The sequence below is a fragment of the Seriola dumerili genome, unplaced genomic scaffold (genome assembly GCF_002260705.1).
Source record: "Seriola dumerili isolate Sdu_G_001 unplaced genomic scaffold, Sdu_1.0 BDQW01001191.1, whole genome shotgun sequence".
NCBI classification, from domain to species: Eukaryota; Metazoa; Chordata; class Actinopteri; order Carangiformes; family Carangidae; genus Seriola; species Seriola dumerili.
Window position 1 is genome coordinate 785,632 of NW_019175446.1, and position 17,324 is coordinate 802,955.

General features: G+C 43.4%; 1 protein-coding gene across 1 annotated transcript in view; it reads left to right on the forward strand.

The window, feature by feature from the left end:
- LOC111238106 (ubiquitin carboxyl-terminal hydrolase 43-like) overlaps nt 1–17,324 on the forward strand; it is a 61,031-nt gene that overhangs the window by 3,750 nt on the left and 39,957 nt on the right. Inside the window, exon 2 of the mRNA XM_022767506.1 lies at nt 3,116–3,262. Within this exon, the coding sequence (XP_022623227.1) occupies nt 3,116–3,262 (147 nt within the window). The remainder of the gene's footprint in view (nt 1–3,115; nt 3,263–17,324) is intronic.

A 17,324-nucleotide genomic window follows, 5' to 3' on the forward strand; every position in this document is an offset into this window, starting at 1 on the left:
TTTGTTGTGCACGAGGAGACGTGTCAGAGCCGTAAGCTAGTTATTTGTTTATGTTGTTTGTTAGCTTGTAGCTGGCAGTGGCTGTTAGCGGTTGCGCTAATGCTAACTCTCCTTCTCTGTACTGACAAGGTTTCCGATTTATTTAGCCCCGCCCTCCGCCCCCCACAAGTTGATGCGATTGGTTCCTTAGGTTTGTGGCGTATGAAACCCTGGCTGTCATTGGTTCACTGCAGTTTCAAGGTGGAAATGCTGAGTCATGGCTTTGACCGATTATTTCGCTCATGATATATCTTATTATATTAAAAAAAACATCACACGGATGTTAACAAGATTAAAAAACTTGATTTAATCAGAGGGAATCTTTTAGATCTCAAAGTAAAAGTAATGTAAATGGTTGAAATAGCTAAATTAAACGGATCAAATAGGTTAGTTTTCTGAAAGTAATGGATAAACAAATCAAATGGTTAGCTAGCTAAACAGTAATGAATAAATGGTTAAACTGTTTAAATGTTTAAATAGTAAAGGAGTTGAAATAGCTAAAGGTAAATAGTTGAAATATTCAGCATTGGCTAAATGATGTGGAGGATAGATGGAGAGTTTTCTTATTTTCTCTTTATCTTTTATGGTTATAAACTGGCCAGTGGCCATAATGTCACAGTGAGCAATAAAAAAAAAACACAGAGCACTTTCCACAGCCTCAATTATATCACTGAGACAATTGCCACCTTCAAAAGGCTGATGGTAATTACTGTTATTGCTCTGCTGTAATGACTAGCTGCACAACAACTTTAGGTTAGTGCGTGTCCACGGTTCTCATGGTTTATATTGTATAGCGTTTCTTCACAAAGCCTGAATGTTTCAAAAGCATCAATTTAAAGAAAGATATGCTGCACGTACTGCATTCAATCTTCTCCACTCAGACTGATTTAGAAACATTAGTTATAATCTCATATATGTTCTTCAATTTCACAGTGTAGAGGACATATTACAGAGCTGTACATTATATAGACCGTGCATGTGTGTGTTGGAAATAAACCAACGTGCAGAGAACAAATGTTGAAGGCTGTAAATACCTTCAGTGCAAACATAAGACTTCCCAGAATCCAGTGGTGGAAGAAGTATTCAGATCCCTAATTTAAAGTAAATAATACTCCATTACAAGTAGAAGTCCTGCATGAAAATCCCATTTAAGTATTGGTAGCAAAATGTAGTATTAAAGTTTAAGTGCTGGTTCTGTCCCTCTTACTCATATATTATTATATATGACATCATTAGATGATTAATACTGAAGCATCAGCGTCTCTTCAGCATGTAACTGCACTGTACATGTTACTTTGAACTGCTTTATATACAGTTTCACCAGTTACAGAAACACCAGATAAATCTGATTAATCTTAGAGGAAACTAGTAAAATCAAAGTTCTGTTTTCAGTTTTTAGACTTTTTCCTCTAATCTTTGGTTTTTGGTGAGATACTGGATCATTTGATCATCACGAAATGTGACACGACATGCGACGTCAGAAGCCGCAAAGGTTGTGAACCACTGGTTGTATTTTAAAAGCTTGTTGTATTATCCATTGTGTGACTAAATACCTCAAACAACAACAACAACAACAACAACACAATATAATACACTGACATACAACTGTCCAATTGTACCAATAAAAAAAAAAAAAAACCTCAGCTCTGTATTTGTTCGTTCATATTTTGTGACAAACTTATCTCACGATCATCGTCGGGATCCAGTGTCGGGATGACAACACCCGGCACTTTTCGACTTCTTTGAGATCTGCGAGGCAGAGGACGCTTTGCTTTCACTTTCAAGACGAGATCAGAGGAGAAGATTAGAGAACCTTATCGCTCTGCCAAGACTCCACCAGCAGTTTTTTCTCTGTTTATGAATTTTTATGTTCACTTTTCACTCCTGTCTGTAACTCCGTCTCTGTACTTTGAGGATGTCGTCCTGGCTCCACTTTTCTTTTTTCTTTTATTTATTTATTTATTTATTTTTTTCCCAAACGTTTGAAGGGGAAGTTGATTTGAGTTTATGTTTCTTCTCTATCTTTTATTCAAACGGCCAGCAGCTCTTCAGCGACAGGCCTCTAGCTTCCTCGTCAGACACCCTGCCACATGTTATGGTGTAATAGTCATAAGAGCCATTTCACATATTAGTGGATTATGAAGCAATGATTACAGTCATCTGTTCCCTCTGCTATAATCTCTCATCACTGCCTGTGCTTCTGCAGGCTGCCAGCTGTGGTTCATGGAGTTAATTCCTGCCTAATTGAGTTGGGTGCCATTCACATCTAAAGTCACATTATACTGTGTGTGAGCTAAAGTAGTCTTCAACCTACTTTTTTAATAAGAATGGTATTCACACATCTTTTTTTATATGTCAAAAATATTGAAATGTACTGTCTTAAGAAGAAAAGAAGGAAGGAAATACAGACAGTCAAAGACAGTAAAACTTTTATTAACAGGCAACATATTAGACAAAGGCAGATTTTTGGTAAACCACAATCTGAAATGACTGCATCAGTTGAAAGCCCGGGCTGGGTGCAGATGAAGGAAGCGTGAACAACGTTAGTGGCAAATTTGCAATTCTAGGATTCCTCTGATCAGCGTTCTGTGGAGAACCCCGGAGCAGAGCTGCCCATTCAGGGGCCTCGGTTGCACCAAAGAACACATCCGGGCTGTCAAAACCAGTAAGCAAGTAGCGCTCGAGATTCACATTATGTGTGAGAGAATTCTGTAAGAAGGATATCTTAGGCGAGGCAGTTTTATTTGGCTTTTCCAGGTATCGACTGAGGCTTTAATTCTGACAAGCTGTCAGATAATAAAAGCCAGTTAAACCAACCACCACTGTTTTTGTTTTTCACTGAAGTAAAAATGTGGGATTATGTGGACGGGATCATTTATATTCATGGATTTTCGGGAAGGTTTTTTTTTTTTCTCTGTGAAGTCATAACTTCACACCAGCACCGTTACAGCACTGAACCGTTTTCCTGGCTCATAAAAGGCTCTTAATCAACCACACTGTCATGATTCTGTAGCTACGGAAAAATTACAGTTTCATTGAGTCTGTTTCTCTCCTCTCTCTCTCTCTCTCTCTCCAGACGATTGTGTCCAAGTATGGATCGCAGTTTCGGGGTAATTCCCAGCATGACGCCCTGGAGTTCCTCCTGTGGCTGCTGGACCGCGTCCACGAGGATGTCAATCTGGCCTCCCACAATAACAACAACAAGACCAAAGCTCCTGCAAAGGTAAGAGGCGAGGGGCGACCCCGTGTCACTGATCAGGCGATGTGTCTGCTTTAATGCAGCATTTTACAATAAAGGTTCTCTCTGCACACTAAACTGATGCATATCTAATACATCATGACTCATTGTGATCAAAGACATGAATTAATGCATAATATATCATGAACCCCTGTGGCTTAATATATTGTAAAGGCATTATTAGTTCATGTGATTACATGGCATCTAAGGGATCATCAAGTCGTGTATTACTTAAGGTGAAATTGTATTATTTTTAAACCGGGTCCCTGTGCGTTTATTGTCAGGTGAAAACTTTTCCTGCAGAGATTCTGTTCTCTAAACTTTCTTCGTTTGCTCTTTCTATTTTCTTTTCTTTCTTTCCATTCACCAGACCAAATGTTCTTGCACGAACCAAAGATAACGCACATTACGTGCAGCAATGTGGTCAACGATAGATCTCACATACAATATGCAGAGTGCGCACCAGCAGATGTTTTTCTTCCAGTGGTTCTTATCTCCTGTGTGTGAGTTGTTATCAAACTAGCAGGTCTAACCTCACTGATAAGGTTGTTCACAGGTGTTTCGATAATGCCAGACAGCATAATCTCAGCTCCTGGGAGGTTACCGCCGGGGGTCTCCAAATTTGTTCAGCACTGCGGTTTCCATGCCGGCAAAACCAGCGTGGCAGTCTGAGGGTGTGCAGCCTCGCTCCGTGTCTAATGCGTCGTCTGTGGAGAACACGAGTGTGGCGATTTGGCGTTTGATTTTCTCTCGGCGCGGCTCCTCCTCGAGGTGGGCCCCGCAGGCACGGTGCATCCTCATGCTCCTTGAAGGGAACTTTGAACTGAGACATTAAAGCAGAACTTTCATGTAATATTAAGACATGTTTTCGTTTTTTTTTTAAAAAGAGATATCCCTCTTCTTTTGTAGTTTTATCAGGGTGATAACCAGTGGCGTAATTTATTACAAGTGCTCCACTTGCTGTTGGTGAGTCATTGCAAATAAATCTACTCAAACTCGGTGCCTGTTGTTTCCCGGGGCGCTAACTGCAATGATTTATTCTGTTGTTTCATCACTGTGGGATCGGGAGACATGGAGATCGGGGGGGGGGGGTCCTACACTCCCAAGGCTATACATTTTCTATGAAAATTGGCCTGACCGACATGCAACCTTCTCTTGCAGATAAAGCAACGTTTTCGGGAAGTGCACTGTCAGCGCAGCATATCATTGCAAAAGCCAAGGTCACATTGAAAAATTTGGCCAATCTGTGGATGTGAGCTCAGCTTCTTTTTCTCCCACTCAGTGTAGTGTTTGCTCCTCTCTTCTACCACAGGCGACACTTGATCCGTCCAGTGGAAAATGAGAGATTGAATGAGGCAGTGAGACAAATGAATCTGCTTGTATCAATGGAAATCTTATTTGACAACTCCCCTAAGTTTCCTATGTTGCTATTGTTCATACACAATACTCTGATATCACATGAACTAAGCTCCCATCTCCCTGTGCGCTGAGTTGTGCTTTAATTAAGAGGAAGGCAGGAGGCGTGGGTGGGGGTGGGGGGTGGGGGGCAGGTCTGGACTGTGTCTTTCAGTGCACATGGATCGACAGAGGACATGACAGGAGATTAAGGCATGAGAGCTGCTGATAAGGTCTGTCATGACGACTCTGCAACACCCCAGGGAGAATGTCGCCACACCCTGTTAACACCCAAGGAGCTGGTGAGGTGTGGAGGACAATTAACTGACAAGAATCCTGTCTCTGATTGGATGGGTTAGGGTTAGGCCGAACATTGGTCGGAGCCAGTGAAGCTAAAGTTCAGTAACTCCAGTTTAAGATACAATTGTACGTATTGTTTTAGCACCTTCGTGGCGACAGCTGTTTTGCGAAGTTCAGGCCTTTTCAAACAGGTTCGCTGTTTTAAAAAATGCAGTTGTCAAAATCCAAAACTTTATTGGAGTCCAGTTTGTGACTGTTGGCCAGGCTAACAGCACGATGTTAGTGACGGTCATGGTTCCCATCATGTTGACTCCCGGTGATCCGTCGTCCCCTCAGGACAGCTCTACTTTGTGTTTCATGCTGATTAGCAAATTTTAGCATTCTGACATACTAAACTAAATCACTTAAAAGAGCTACTTAAGTTAGCACGCTGAGCGGCTAGCCCCCGGCCCGTCTCATCACTTTCCGATAGCGGCTCACTGCTAGCCTCCAATCTGCCCTGAAGATGTAGCGCTGCCCTTTTAAACGTCAGTATGTTAGCATTTTCATTGTGAGCGTGTTAGCATGCTGATTTTAGCATTTAGCTCAAAGCAACACTGTACCAAAAAACACAACCTCATAGAGCCACTGGCACGGCTGTAGACTCACGTTACGTGCACTGGCTGCAGGAAACTATTCATTTACTTAATTGATGTCCGCTCTTTGCTCCAACCCTTTTTTCATGGTCACAAGCTTTACGCTCACAAACAAAAGATTGAAGTTGCAAATAGAAGCCGTTAAGATGAGATGACTCCAGCTGTGTTGACTAAGTCGTAAAGTATGAAACGGTTGTGGGAGTTTGACCGGTAACAAGTGCGTCTTAATCAGTTTGATGCCTATAAGCTGCAGCTCTTCAGTTGCTGGAAGGTTAAACTCGCAGCATTAGCCCTGATGTCTATGATTCGCTCCCGTTCCCTCGTTAATCTTTGTGCCCATTTTATGGGACTGTTAAAAAAAACTGTGACATGTGTAATTAGGGATCACTTTAGAAGAATACGGTGTTATAATAGAATACGCTGCATATGAATAAATACTCCTTGCAGCAAAAGAGAGAAAGAGAACAAGAGGGCAGCGCTGTGGTCTCTGTCCAGAGCAGAGAATCTCATGTGACAGTTGTCTCTTATGTTTGTCCAGGCCTGCTGCCATCAGCCAGTGTGGGCTCTTTGCAGACACCAAGGTTGTCATGGATTTCGTTTTTTTTTATCAGCGAGGAAACATGCAGTCAGATAGATACTCTGCTTAGTATCAGGGAGGGGAGGGAAGTAATTCTAGTAATTCTGTCTCCTCGTGAATCACGTTGCACTCCTTTTCCTTATCCTCTGCCTCGTCTCTCTTGTAGCTCTTATGCACTGCTCTGCTATCTCTGCAAGAATGTACAGTAAAGCCGTGGTATGCAGGCTGCTATCACTGCTACACCCACAAAAGAGCCTTGTGAAGGGCCTCACCGAGGGCAGGAGGAGGGCAGCTGAAGGAAAAGTGTCTAAATCACATTCCTCTGAAACTTTAAAGACTCATTCAGGATCAGTTTCGCTCTGTGATTTCTTTTTTGTTTGTTTGTTTGTTTGTTTGCTCGTCGGTTCACCTCGGCGTTTATCTCCTCCGCCGCCACCTCACTGGAGCTCTGTAGCTGCCAGGAGTCATCCAGGGTCACAGCCGGGCTGATGGGAGGCGTCAGCGCCATTTACCAGTCGACGCACGTTCCCTAATCGCAGCCGAGGACTCTGCAAGCTCAATCCTTTTTCTGCTGCTGCTGCTAACTCGGGAGCCTGCGGGGTCTTTGCTAATTGTTTTTAAGCATGTGCTATTAGTGGCTGGCAGAGGAGAACCAGAGCCCCAAGAAGTCAGGATGACGGGAACACCTGCCCCCCCCCCCCCTTACAACACACACACACCCCATCCCACAGTCTCCTTGGGCTGGCTGTTTAGTCGCAAACCACTGAGTGTCACTCTGGTTTGTAGTTTGTGTGTGACGGCTCGCAGTCCAGGACGCACACAAGACAGACGTACACTACACACATTCTAACATTTGGCATTGACTCCCCGTGGCTTTGACTCATGTGGCGCACATTCTCTCTGGGTTTGTTGATCGTTGATCACTGAGGAAACAGTGCTTCACCCTCCCTCTCTCTCTCTCTCTCTCTCTCTGTCTCGCTCTCACTCTCGCTCTGCTTCATGAATGTGGCTCTTTGTAAGTGGCAGGAAGAAAGAGACACTTGTTGTGCAGCGCGACTACAGAGAAGGAGAGGTGAGGCTGAGTTTCTCTGCGATGGTGTGGGGCAGTGGAGGGTGGTGCTGGTGCTGGTGCTGGTGGTGGGGGACAGTAAGCGGTAGTGACAGTCAGAGAGATGGGGAAACGGAGAGAGAAATTACTTCTTTGATTCTACATGACAAACATTGCTGGTGGAGTGTAGCTGTTTACAAAAACGTGCCTGGTCAAGTAAGGACAATTGAATGAGCCGGTTTTTCTTCATTAATTGGTCACGAAACAGGATCTGATGTTCATCCAAGTCACAAATGTAGTCGAACACAGTGTCCCTAAGCTAATATCACACCAACAATTACAATCTTTTGTGAACTTTTATTGAACAAAGCCATTAAACATTCACAGCGCAGGTGGAAACAGTAAGTGAACCCTTGGGTTTAATAACTGCTCGAACCTCCTTTGGCAGCAATAACCTCAAACCGGCTCGTCCAGTAGCTGCTGATCGGAGCTGCTCAGTGTTCAGGAGGAAGCTTGTTCATATTCTCAGGGTGTCGGGTGTGAGCGGCTCTCTGAGGTTATTGCACAGCAGCTGCACTGGGTTGAGGTCCGGGCTCGGACTGGACCGCACCCCACTGTCAAATCATGATGCTTCCAAACAATTCGTAGTTTCATCAGTCCACAGAACATTTTCCCAGTAGTGTTGTGGAGAGTCAAGCTGCTCTCTGTCAAACTTTTTGGAGACTCTAAGCTCCATGCACCATGATTTGTGTTTGTTTGACTCATGAACAGAGACGTTCACCAGCTTCCTGTACGTCTCCATCTGTTACCCTGAGCTTCTTCGTTACTGATCACTCCGAGTTGTTTGCTTTTGGAGTCGTCTCAGCTGCACGCCCACCTGCAGGACACGCAGCTAAATCATCTCCATTTATAGACAGTTTGACTGATGTGTGGGTGCCGGTTAAAAAACGGCACTGACCCAGCCATGGGTTGTTTTAACCCAGCAGGGTGGGGTTATGTTTTCTACCCAGAAATGGGTAAAAATGACTATTTTGTTGAATTAAAAGCTACTCAACTAATTCTAGGTTATCACCATCACTGGGAGTTTAATTACTTACATTTGCTTCAGTCAACTTCTGCTGTTAATGTTTAGAATTTAATTTAAATGGTTATGAAACGATGAAACAAGCGCATGATATCTCGGCCAAGTTAGCCGCGTATAACTTAATGCTTCTTATACATTTAAAGTGTATAAAACTCTGTAGAAATGTATAACGTTCATTTCAAATGAATGTTTCTCGTACCGGTCTTTCTTTTGGTGGCTTAAACTGCATAAACTTGGCGACTTGGACTTTTGGAGCCTCTATTTCGTGCTGCATCTTCAACCCATGGGTCACTGTATTTAACCCAATGTTAGGTCAAACCTACCCAACCTATAACCCATTAGAATAACCCAGATATTTAGTTTGCATGTGTCACGTCAGCAGATGTTTGAAGTGTTTTGTTTTTTTCCAAGTCAAAGTGTCTCTAACTCACACCTCCGATCTGGTTTCATTGATTGACACTGAGTTTGATTACTCCTGACCCCAGGCAGCTTTTGCTAATGCCGTTAAGTGAGAGGTTCACATACTTCTTCCAACCTACACCGTGAATGTTTGATCAGTGTATTCAGTACGGACAAGAACAATCCAATGATTTGATGTATATATAAATACTACAATATTAAACTAATACTAATAATAATAATAACACTAAATGATACAAATACTGTTGTGGCCCATAATCACTGCTGGATCCAAGTAAATTGGATATTTGAAGAATAAATTAAACCGACATAATTTAATTTATAATAACAAAATAATGCATTCACTTGAAATTGCAGTGCTCTCACTCACAGATTAAGCACTTAATAGTCTAACCCAATCTTTTATTTTATTTGTTTGTTTATATGATCATAAAGACAAACATTGTTACAGACACATTAGTTATCAAATCTAAAACATCCAAACAAATAACCTCATAAAATGGAATTAGCATAAAAACAACAGGACAAATAAAACCCCACTGTGCACGTGTGTATATGCATGTGTGTGTGTGTGTGTGTGTGTGTGTGTGTGTGTGTGTGTGTGTGTGTGTGTGTGTGTGTGTGTGTGTGTGTGTGTGTGACTTAAAGTATGAATGATATAAGTTTCACAAGTGACAATGCGATTTGTTATTTAAACTGTTGTCCGAATGTGATTTTTAAATCCTAACTCTAAATTCTGATTTTAAAATGACAGTTAAAGCTTTAAGAATCATTATTTGTTTGATGATGTTTGTTCTTGAAATAGTTTTAAGAAAAGAAATGTAGCCTACCTTAGCTATAAGTACATGATCAATAAAGCTACAAAATATTATGTGTTTTGAGTGATATTAGCTTCGGGGACACTGTTGTTGCTTAGATGAAGATCAGATCACATTTTATTACCAATCAATGCAGAAAACCGGCTCATTCCACAGGGTTCACACACGTCTTCATAGGTGCTGATAAGCCTGGTCCTCGTCCTCCTTCACATTAAAAGCACAACAGTCACAATGTGGCTCTCCTGTTTTTTTTATCAGCTCTCTTGCCTTTCCCCATGCCTGGAGATTTCTTGATGTGTACTACGTGGGCGGTTTTTGTACTGAAATTAGACACACATCCAGACAGTGACCCAGACGTTGTACCAAGATTTCAGACTTAGTTTTTTTTTTTTAACTCATTCGAGCAGCTCTCGGCTGTAAGTGCACCCCGAAAAACCCACAGCAGAGCCGCGCAGTTGCCTGTGTGTGGTCAGTGCTGCTCTCCGCTCCCGTCAGGGCTAGATACGAATGGTTCTGTTGTGAATCTTGTGTGTTTTGTGCTGTGTGTGTGTGTGTGTGTGCGTGTGTGTGTGTGTGTGTGCGCGTGTGTGTGTGTGTGTGTGTGTGTGTGTGTGTGTGCGTGCGTGCGTCCTCTCCGCTCTGCCTTTGATTCTGTCTGCCCTGCCAAGCTGAAATGGCTTCCTGTGGCTCGGAGCCACCCAGCTGGAAAAGCAGCTTGAAGGGAAGGGTCCGGGTGTGACCTCTGTGCGTTTGAGGTCCTCTCTCACCCCCGACCCAGATCAGTGTTGATTGGCTAAGAGTCTTAAGCCCCCCCCACCCCCTACAGATGCTGAGATGAGAGATGTCTGTGTGTGGATGCACAGTAAGTCTGAAATGAACTTCATGTGTCCATCTAAATGGTCAGTCAGTGTCTCTCTTGGAGGTTGGACATGACGCCATTGTTGCTTCCTGGTATAAAAAATCAAAAAAAGAAGCTGGTTTTCAGGCTTGGGGTTGTTCACTGTGGCACAGACACAATTAAGCTGAAACTGTCTGACTGCTTCAGACAACACAATGCATCACTGCCCGTTTAAAGAACAGTTAAAGGACGTTTCTAAAAACTGCACTTGTGCTCCGCAGGGAGGCGAGCCCACAAAACACTTCCTCATTAATATCCCATACACTAAGAGGAAAGACTTTTAAAAGACTAAAGTCTGACATGCTCTCACCTCTAAAGACAATGTGTCATAAGTCACAGACTTTTTAGTCTCACACTATAAGATTGGGGGATCTTTATTATCTTTATTATCTATTATTATTATCTTTGTTATTATATGAAATTAGGAACTCAACACTATAATTGTCATGATCTGCCCCTAAAATGATTGTGTTTGGACTTTGTATTCATTATTTCCGGTTTTATTTTGAAATTATTTTCCTTGTGTCCATTTACCCCTTCCTCCCTTCGTTATTAAATGCTCAGTGACTCACATCCTCGCCTCGGTGCGCAGTGTCGGTGAGCTGCTTCTCGTTCGGTGCGGGAGAAAGTTTCACTGTTTGAACCAAGATTAAAAACTTAAATTAATACGAAACATGTTTGATTTTAATCGGCGCGTCTGATCATCTTACACCAAACTCTCATGATTTCATTTATTATTTATTTATTAGTTTTTATTAGAGTGTGTGACATCCGTCTAATTACTTCAAAAGTTAAATATTTCACCCGTTGAAAGTTTTTAAAGCAGCAGCATCTTGTTTTGTAGAGAAGTGCAGTTAAATCAAGACTGATTCTTTGTTTAATAAAGAGAAATTCCCCTCCCACGTTCAAATCCCCCCCCAGTCTCTGCCGGGTCTGAAAGGCAGACGGCGTCGACCCCAACAGTTTTTAAGTGATTCAGATTTGCTGAGTGGAGGCTTTTCCAGAGAGTGTGTCAATTCAATCGCCCTGAAACCGAGCTGACTGGGATGATTTAAACAGTTGTTGATAGAAGTGATTTAAGCAGGGAGGCGTGCCTGTCACGCCAAGTCCAGTGTTAATGCGTTATCTTGAGTTAAATTGAATCTGCCTGTGAAGATAAATGGTTTTTTTTTCTTTAAAAAGCAATAATTATCAATCCAACCTCACCCACAAATATCAGTTTAAAGGAACCAGCTTTAATAATGTGTATTCCTACAGTGTTAAACCCTTTTAATCCTCATCAGCGCTCCTGTGTGTGTACGAGCACACGAACGTATTTATTGCTGTTTGTGACAGACGTTCAAACTCTACGTAGCTGGCAGGTACCAGAGGCTCCTGTGGGTCTCTGTTGACGTGCGCAGACGTTTTCATCCTCGTCTGTGTCACTGCGGTGATCAGCGGCAGCCGCAGAAGCAGGAGGGTAATAATAAACCTCATCAGCTCAGGAGGCCGACCTGCCTTCATTAGAATTAATTTCCCCTCAGCCTCTCCCGCTGCTCTCTTAAAGGTGGGATAAATCTTCTTAAGATACGACTCGCAAAGTCACATTCACCGTGCAAACTTCAGGAGAAAGCTGTTTTGTTTTTTTGTTTATTTCTTTAAACAATCCCAGCTGACATACACCCTGGACACGTCACCGGTCTATCACAGGGCTGACGTATGGAGACAAACAACGGGCAGTTTAAAGTCGGCACTTCACCTAAACCACCGGACACTGGACTGTGGGAGGAAGCCAGAACACAGAGAGGAGAACAAACTCCGGTCGAACTTGCTGTGAGGCAACAATGCAAACCACTGCACCACCATTCCCCCCCCCCCCCCAAATGAGTTTTATTTATTGTCCCACAAAGTTATTGACATGAACACATGAACCCTCCTCACTGATCCAGCTTTATTGGCCTTTTATTGTACTGACGACTTTCTTTTCCCACGTTTATAATCAGTAAACCTCTCTGTGCGGAACTGATTAAGATATGTATTATATTTATAATATTTATAGATATAAGTGGTGGCCTTATAAACAACGTTGTTCCTCCGCAGTGTCTCTTTTTTTAATGTTAATTGCTGTAAGTTCATTGTTAATGAGTCTCTTTAATCAAGCTCTGTAAAGCATTTCATGAAACATATTCCAACTATGCAAAGTTTCCAGGTGATCTCTGAAAGTGCAGAAAAGGCTTAAATGAACAGTTAGAAAAACTATAGGAAGAATATTTTTGGTAACGTTAACCACGTGGGTCGATGTCACCACTTCCTGTTTCGCAGTAAAGGCCTAACGCTGCCTTCACATTAAAATGTAATTATTGTTATCTAGGTGCGAGAAGTGGCATTACCACTCCTCTGTCGTGGATTGGTGACGATTGGCTGATACTCGATCCATTTAAAGTATTAGTTTGGTGTCGTTCTTCTTATCTGCAAGAAAACAAATGAGCTTAATTAACTATTCCGTTAATGAGGTCGGTATTGGCCCTGATACGGTGCGTCCCCGCTCATCCTCAGACCCTATCTGTGACAATCTCATACAGCTGGGGAGCGTATCCCAGCATGCATTGGACAAAAGACAACCTGATCAAGTTGCCAGTTCTCTACAGGCAGAATATCTAAAGGGTCACATCGGATAGCTGTGAGCGATTCAGCTCCTCCAGCCCGTCCTGTCGGAGGGAAGGAGTGGAAACGCAGCAGGACGCGTAAACTCCCCGCTGTGAGAAACTAACTGCAGACAGCACATCATTTTCTCAGTCAGTGTCCTTTATCTGTGACTCACTCTGAGGTCAGACTGTTTGGGCAGTTAGCAAAGGGCTTTTGGTTAAGTCGATGTCATCTTTAGTATTACTCACAACACTCATGGCCTGCTTTTAAAATGTGACTCGTACACCGTCAGGACACCGGGAGCTGAGGCTGATAGAAATGTCATTAGTTTTGTTTTGTTTGGTCATAAACCAAAGAACTGGACAAACTGAGATTTGGACCTGATGATCGTCTGGATGAAAAGATGAGGAATCACAAAAGTGTTTCTAATTCATCCTGCAGGGAACATGGATGTCTGCGGTTACTGAACCATCTCAGTCCGGACCAAAGTGCCGACAGACTCACCGACAGTCAGTAATGAATGTGTTTACACCAATATTAAAGGGGCAGTTCACGTATTTAGAGGCAGATGTAGGACTTTGGAAACATTTCAAGGGGAGATCCTAGAGTGATGCCAAAGTGGCCTCAGCTGCTCGACGGTTCACCTTCGCTCTGTAAACGAACTCGACTTTTGTGACACTGTATTGATCTCTTTGGCAGAAATTCGTTATGTTGTTTGTACCTTTGGCACAGGAGGGGGGGGGGGTCAGAGCACCGAGCAGGATCCATGCAGCCAGTAAGGAGTGTGGAAGTACAACTCTTCTTCAGAGCTGATGCTTGTTCTCAGTGACTCACCCTGGTGATAATGGATAACAACGTAAAGCCAAACAAATACTATGTTCTGTGGTGGAAACATAATAACAATAATAATAATAATGATAGTAAATTGAAGATGAGCATCACAGGTGCACTCGTGTGTGTTCAGATGTTATAATGATAACGGGGGGGGGGGGGGTCATCTGTATAACATCCCTGATCTTGCTGGAAGCCGACCTGCTACGGAGCCGGTCCGCCCTTCAGTCTCTGGGCACTTAGCATATCCATACGAGATGCACCCCACATAGAGTAATTGCCCGTAGGGGGGGAATAATGGGCAGAAGGGTCAGAGAGAAAAAGCTTCGAGTATCATTATTATCGGGTCTATTTATAGAGAGGTGCGCGCGCTACAGGAGGCAGTGTTGTGTGGGAGACTGTCCATTATTTATCAATGCTCTGTGTGTCAGCTCTGTGTACTACTCTGACTTTCTTACTCATTCAGTGACTGAATGTACCTCTCTCTCTCTCTCTCTCTCTCTCTCTCTCTCTCCCTCCCTCCCTCTCTCTCTTTCTCTTTCTCTCTCTCCCTCTCTCTCTCTCTCTCTTTCTCTTTTCTCTCGCTGTAACTCCATCTGTCTATATCGATAAACAGGCGCGTGCAGTGTCTGTACTCCTGCCCCACATCTCTCTCTCTCTCTGTCTCTCTCTCTCTCTCTCTCTCTCTCTCTCTCTCTCTCTGTTATGGTCACCACAGGGTTTAGGTGCTGTTGAGTCTTGTTCTCAATCACCCCACTATAGTGCTTTCTCCAGCAGAAGCACATGTCCATCCCTGTGTGTTTCCACGGCTTGTTTAAATTATTTACATCAGGACCATTACTGTGAAGCACTGCGTCCCCACCCCCCCCCCGTTACGATCTACCTCCCCCATCCCTGAAAATCCATCAGGATGAGACAGGTGGTCTGTGAGGATGGGGATGAGGGCCACATTTCCTGGATTTTCACCACAGTGGAGCGAGAGTGGGTCGAGTCGCAGAGATGAATCACTCCCAGCCAACATTTTTTTTTTTTGGGTGAATTATTGAAAGCCCCCCCACCCCCCAAAAGGGACGGAGTGCACCGTTAAGAAGTGCGATTTCAGGCTTTCATGCTGAAGTACAGATGACCAGGAGTCAACAGACTTGGATTTAGTGAGCGAGCTGCTCATCCGCGCGAGTCTGCGTCCTCGCTGCTGAAATGGATAATGAGTGAATGCGGCGCTGTTTCCACGGCTGCCAAAACTCTCCTCAATAACATCGATCTCACTGTGGGAAAGTCCTCTGAGCACATAAAAGTCATTCACGTTTACAGCATCAGCATTTGTTTCCACTACTTCTATTGAGTCAGTATTGGACTAATGTTCATTTTAATTTTGATGCGATGTAGAAAAATAAAATCCTTGTGAATCTTCATCATCAGTTTGAATATTTTTTGTCTAGAAACCAGGAAACCAGAAATGTCACAATGGTCTTCCGATTAATATAGAAGCTGATATCAGCTGGTGTTTCCTGTTGTTTGAAGGAAATGACCCTCTTCAGGCAGCTGTCTGATTTTCAGCAGCCAGCTGCACAACAATGTGCTTATCACGGTTCGCTTTCTCCATCACTCTTTCTCTCTCTCTCTGTCTCTCTCTCTCTCTCTTCCTCTCAGTCAGCTCAAAAAATCACAGGGGTGAACTCTGGCCTCCTGCTGACAGTGCTGAGCCAGCGGCCGGGGCTCCAGCCCACAGCTCAACTTGCATGCTGTATCTTTGTCATTTATCTAAATCCCAGAAAATCAATTACAGCACGCTGAGGTGCCAGGGTGAAGGATTTGAGTTTTAATTTTCCTCCGTGCTCCTCGGGCGCTGGCACACGCCCCCCCGCCCCCCTCCTCCCCTCCCCTGGCACCTAGGCTTACGGATTAAGCCGAGGTAGACTTGACATATCTTGGATATTCGCAGTTGCTCGTTTTTTCTGTGTTTATATTTGTCCGTGTTACCTTTTCAGACGAGTGGACCTGGTTTTAGCTCCGCCTCATTATGAGCTCCGACATTAACTTCAGTCCTAGATTACAGCTCGCCTGTGTTCCTGTCCAAAGCAGTTGTAAGGAGTCTCATCATAACAAACTGCCAGTTGAAGAAAAATGTGTTGTTGCATGCATAACAACACGTTTTTCTTCCTCAGCCTGCAGTGTTGAAGTTAACCGCTCTGGAGTCTGCAGTCATTTACTGTCATTAGCCCAAAGTGGAGGGAGCTGCAGGCAAATCCCGTTTGCTCCTCAAATCACATCTGCGGGACAGACCGTCCGTACTGTTCTTTTGCAAGCGATCACATCGGATCCATGTGTCCAGATGTCACCGACCCGTCTGCATCGGTTGCTGTGGTAACGACATAGGTGTAGTTACCCAGGTGACACGGAAGAATGAGAAATGGAGCTTTTCATCATCTCGCACAATCGCTTTGAAATCCGATTTGAGCGTCCAGACTCAGGCTGAGACACATCTGTAGAAATCTGATTGGAATCGCATTTTCATGTGTTTTTTTTCCATCCAGACTTTCTGAAATAAATCCAATTAAAATCTGGATATGCCAAAAAAAAACAAACAGATTTGGGCCGGGAGTCTGAACAAGGCGTCAGGGTGTGAGCCAGCCCCCCTCTCGTGTTGCTTTCACACCTGTAGTTCAGTTCATTCGTCTCAGGGGGGGGGGGGAATTACACATTGCTGCATTTTAGTTGTGGTCTGCTTCTACAAACCGCCCTGCAGGTAAACATGAAGTCGTGTGGACTGACAGGTGATGCACTGATTGGACATCCTGCATTAGCAGCACCCCCCCCCCCATGGTGCCTGACTGCAGTTTAGATCTGTACGATGTGAATGTGATGCCTTTTGGAGCCACAACAGAACTGATTATAAAACGTTATTAGTAAAATTAGACAGTAAATCAACCTTATATTATGAGTAATGACAAACAAGTAGAGACGTCTTGTGCAGCAATAAATCAGAGGATCACTGTCACACTGTTTAATGGGCTTAATAAACTGCAGATACAAGCAGGATGCAGGCACATCAGAGCACAGTTTATACTGCTTTTGACTGTGCGTTACCGTGGTTACCGAATCATTTACAGATATATATATATATACATGGCTTGTACAGGTTGATTACAAGGCATTATATATTCGTTTTAACTGAACCAAACAGGTTAGGCGTGAAAGAATCAGACAGATGCTGCTGCTGCACTAGAAAAACTAAAGTTAAATCAGCTCTATAGTCCCAGAGGGGAAACCTGCTGCTGAAAGGTACTCCCGCCCAGACTGATCCGAAAATATCCCAGGTAGGAAGCAAGAAGAAAGTCCTAGTACACCAATGGCATAAAAGGGAATAAAGTAACTGGCACGAACAACACCACAAAAAACAAAAAACAACAAAACCA